Here is a 4,932-nt window from a genome sequence, read left to right on the forward strand (position 1 = left end):
TTATCTTATCTTATCTTATCTTATCTTATCTTATCTTATCTTATCTTATCTTATCTTATCTTATCTTATCTTATCTTATCTTATCTTATCTTACAAAACTGGTTGGGTAACGATCTGAATCTGTACTGTGCCCTCCTCAGGGTCAGATGGATGAGGATGTCCAGAAAGCCTTGAAGCAAATTCTGAAGATGTGCAAGGTGCCAAGTCCAGCCAAGGAGGCCTGCTGATGGTTCCACACCTGTAGAGACTGAGGACTGACAGACACCTGGTCCCTGTGGTTACACCTGGACTTGTTTTGATGGAGTTTACAGTCATGTAATCGTTGCCTTTAAAAAGGTCATTTTGAACCTTTTACAGTCTTCTGCCACATTTACATTATTGTTTTCTGTGTCTGGATAAGTAGACGCTGACAGAGGTTTGAAAGCAAACAAAAAGAATCAACCAGGCTGTTGTGGAGCTGATTCAGGTTTTATTGGATTTAAAAATCAGCTAGCTCGCGGCACAGCCTTTTAAAGCTATGCTTGTTGACAAATTATCTACTTTAAAGTGAAAATTTAGATCTTTTGAAATGGAATTCTATGATAAAGTTGTGAATTAATAATATCTTACCCGTTGTAGATRGCTTTTTAACTTTGACCAGATGAATCAGCTAAAGGCTAAAGTAGTTTGTGCTCTTAAAACAACTCGTAAGTCTCAAAGATGTTGAACTGGTTCATGCAAACTATTTTATAAWCCCTTAAATTGCCGTTGGTTTTGCATTACATCATTTATATAGAAATATCTGCTGATTTGCAACGTCAAATATGAACAGCTGCAGCCAGCTGTAGCACTTATGCAGGAATAGCTGAATACTTCTGTTGTAATAACCRTGTAATAAGAATTGGACAGCGGTGTAAAAGTGGATTAATATTTGCATGAAAGCTGCAATGAAATAATTTAGACTGGAGTTTGTTTGAAGAAACAGAAATCCACTTGGTTTTTGGCTCAGCTCAGACTAGCCGTTAGCTCATCAGTCCGGTCAAAAGGAATCTGTTTCTCCAAAAGGAGTTTCTTCCCAGAAACATCTACAACAGGTAAGATAATGACTGTTCGTAACCATTCTGCAGACCTCCACTTCAAACTATCTAAAAATCACTTTAGCTGGGTGAGTTTTCAGTTTATGGAAGTTATGCTTTTTTTTATTTAGATTGAATTTCATTCTTCCTGCTCAAGCAAGCCTTATAAAAACCACAATTACCAAATGAAATATCAGCTCAGAACTAAACAGCAACAACAAAAAAATAAATAAATAAAAATAAACCTTGAAGCTGCAAGACTGCTCTTAACCAAGGTAATTCCTAAAAATAAGCAATATTCTCCTGACTCATTAGTGAGACACGTCTGAATCAAATCATTGTCACAATCAAAGCAACAGGAGGACACTTCAGTTGGAGGATAAACATAAAGATGTTTGAATCATAAACCTGTTGAAACCAGATGTAATTAGAGTCAGGAACATTTCATCAGTGTAAAAAACAACAGCCAAAMAAATGCAGTAACGAGGTCTTTCTTTTGTTCATTACCAGCCAAACGTGTAATCTAACTTTGTCTATAATAATAATAATAATAATCCACACATGGAGTGTCATGTTGAATACAGTCTGTTGTTTAAGTTTGTTTACTGTCAAACAAACATGCTGGATTTGTGCACTAGTCAATTTAAAAGCAGCGAGTTTGTTCCTCTGTCATTTTGTGCAGTTAATATTGTATTAAACAGCAGTGTTAGCATTAATCTAAATGTGTCGTGGCTGTTGGGTTTTGTGGCCCTCTGAACAACGCACGTGACTTTGCTGCCCAAACGTCCCACAGAAATGCTTTCCTGCAGCACTTCTTTTTGTAATAATGTGTTTTCTAAGTTACTGTAATGTAATGAAGAGGTTCAGTGGTTGTGTTTTACGTGAATGAGAAGCCTTGTGTGTGACGAGCACGGTTATTTTTTCTAAGTGACACCTAAATTAGTTTGTTGTTCACGTGAGACTGTTTAATGGTTTAAATGGTTAAAAGCGTTTCTGTTTCTGTTGTGACAAAAAGCCTAACTATGAGTATTTGTGTCTCTTTTTCTTGTTCTGTTTCTTCCAGCAGTTTGGACTTTTGTTTACAAAGTTTCTACTTGAAAACCATATTGGCTGAAATATGATTCCCCCGTCACAAGCCTCAGGCTTCCATTAACCATCTCATTAATTTATTGCACACATATAAAAGTATTTTTGTTTGGAACACTCATCTCTCACCTGTAGGAACAGACGCACACTGTACATGTTTCTTAGATTCAGTTTTTAGGTTCGTTTCTTTGTGTCTTCTGAKGGTCTCTGCTCTCCTTTGCCTTAGCACTGATCTTAGAGCCATACCATTTCTACTGAAAAGCTTTTTGACTGTTCGGCGCACATTCAACACTAAACCTGTGGGACTCGCTGGGGACCAGAGTGGGTGAGTCACTCAGGAAACAGGACTGAGTCTTTGCAGGCCTTATATCTTAGGTTGTGCTAAATGTTCTGATTCTTGACTGAAATGTTTTGTACCAAGTAAGGGAAAACCAAGCAACAGCCATTCTCCTCGTTRTTTCTTTACTAACAGTTTTGTAGTGACAAGAAAGGAAAAAAAAAAGTTTGCCAACTGTATTTTGCCAACTTTATTAAATTTTTAAGATACCATATCCTCTCTGTTTTATATTTCTGAATTTTTATTTGAATTAGAACTAAAAAAGTGATGCAAGGCCAACTAATACTTGAACATTTTAATAGTTGTGACTGAATATCAGTCAAAATGATCTAAGTGCAATTTCTGATTCCTGCTTAAAATACATTTTATCTTCCTGATGAGAGAGGCCTTAATTTGTCTTTCTAATCTAGATAGCCTAATAATATTTGGTCTGAATCCTAATTTTGGGTCATTCTAATAAGGTATTTTTTGAGGTAAATTTTTAAGAGGAAAGATTTGGATTTAAAGATTTACCAGCAGCAAAAAAAAAATGCCAACTCATGGAAAATTACAAAAATTTAAGGCCCGTTTGCTCGAAAACATGATTTTTTTTGTAGCTACTCCAAAAAGAGCTTCAAATAATTTCTTTAAGATTACATTTTCGATATTTCATTTAAACAACCTATTAGATATAAAACCAAATGTAATTGTGCAAATGTTTAAACCAATGCACTRAAACTGCCTGTTTCTCCACAACTACTTTGTGACTCTTGTGGTTTTGTGAGTGGCCACTTTATCAAGTTGACCTATTAAATTAACACACCACTTTTTAATTCTATGGTTGTGTGTGAAGTTTGCAGTTATTTCTTTCTGCATAGATCTCTCAAAATACCGTCAGTATTCAATCAAGTTRATGTCTGGATTTTGACCAGACCATTGCTACACCTTGATCTTTTTTTAAGCCTCTGCTGTAGATTCTCTGCTGTGTTTGAGATGATTTATCCAGTTTGATCCAAGCTTCAGCCGTCAGACAGATGGCCTCATTTCACCGTTGAATAGTTTGGTAAAAGGAACCCTCTTCAGCTCTTCACCACTGCTTAGCAGCTGGTATGAGGTGTTTGGGCTGATTTGTTTGTTTTTGCCAAGCACGCCACTGTGCATTGTGGGTAAACCTCTCTGCCTCTGGTGGTTCAAAAAGATGAATCTCTTTCCTGAACATATCGCACATTCTCTGAGCATTGCATGGTCTGACCTTGGGGGTGAATATGCTTAAATGCCCACTCCTGGGAGAATTGGCAGCTGTCTTAAATATTTTTCACTTGTTAAAATCTTTTTGAGAGTGATGGTCTTCAAATAGTTTGGGAATGGATTGACCTTTCTCAGATTGATGGACAACAGTTGCTTCTCTGGACGAACAGCTGGTTGGTGGTAATCACYCAAAGCTAAGCGAACCAAGAGTTTGGACAAAACTTTCCATAACTTTACAAGCCAGGATTTTTTTTAACAGACTGCACTGACAACATGTGACCATCAGGTGGCAGCATTGACCACTAGACATCAACAAAGAGGCTGCCCATGCCTGTGTATTTTGTATGAGGAAAAAATACACACAAAAAATGTTAAATAAGCAGAAAAACATTCGAGACTTGAAGTTTATTTTTTCTATAACCAGTAATTGTGTTTTATTTCAGGATCAGATCTAATATAGTTTTTAAATTGATACTGAGAATATTTATTGTATWTACATGTTTGTTTTTAAATGTGTTTAATATTCTTTTCTTTTTATATTTAAATGTGTTACTATGTAACTTAATTGTACTTATGTACTGCTGCCCATTTGGGGCAGGACTCTCTGGAAAGAGATGTTTTTAATCTTAAGAGGACTTTTTTTCTGGTAAAATGAAGGTTTAATAATAACAAATCAGAAAAATAGAACATATTTAATTGAAAGTAGTAGAGTTTCATCCCTTGAATTATAGAGATATAAAATGATAAGGCACACTGGAGCTGATTTAGGAGCTCATTTTATTCTATATAAATTTGTCTAAAATCATTTTCATGCATTTTCTTGATCATTTTCCAAAAYCACTTGGACGTCTGGATTTCAACCACTGTACTTAGAGAAATAACGAAATGCTGCTCTCGTTTCCCTGTTTGGTCAGATATAACGTAATTCCTGTCCTCGCTCCCTCAGTGTCCACTCAGTCCTGCTGGCTTGATTTGGACTCGTTTTATCTGCTGCTCTGTTTCCTCTAACTGGTGGCACAACTGTTGCCATTTCCTGCCCTGGCCATTTTGTGTTGTGGCTGCTGGGCAAACACACGTACTTTTGCATTTACATGACGACTTCCTGTCAGTGTTGCTTTCCCACACGTCCTGCCCTCAGGCCTGGTGGGTTAGAGAGATCTGGTGCTGTGATCCTGATCCAGGAAGGGCCCACATTCGTGGTGCATCTTGGGCCGAAGTGAAATCTTA

The 4,932-nt window shown here is 36.8% G+C and overlaps 1 protein-coding gene across 1 annotated transcript in view; it reads left to right on the top strand.

Annotated features, from left to right (window-relative positions):
• The window catches only part of rai14 (retinoic acid induced 14), a gene marked incomplete at its 5' end in the record, with an annotated part of 8,583 nt that extends 5,891 nt beyond the window's left edge, over nt 1–2,692 (top strand). Inside the window, 1 exon segment of the mRNA XM_014003837.1 lies at nt 141–2,692. Within this exon segment, the coding sequence (XP_013859291.1) occupies nt 141–227 (87 nt within the window).
• Nucleotides 2,693–4,932: the final 2,240 nt, after the last annotated feature.

This window comes from Austrofundulus limnaeus, unplaced genomic scaffold, assembly GCF_001266775.1.
Source record: "Austrofundulus limnaeus strain Quisiro unplaced genomic scaffold, Austrofundulus_limnaeus-1.0 Scaffold20, whole genome shotgun sequence".
NCBI lineage: Eukaryota > Metazoa > Chordata > Actinopteri > Cyprinodontiformes > Rivulidae > Austrofundulus > Austrofundulus limnaeus.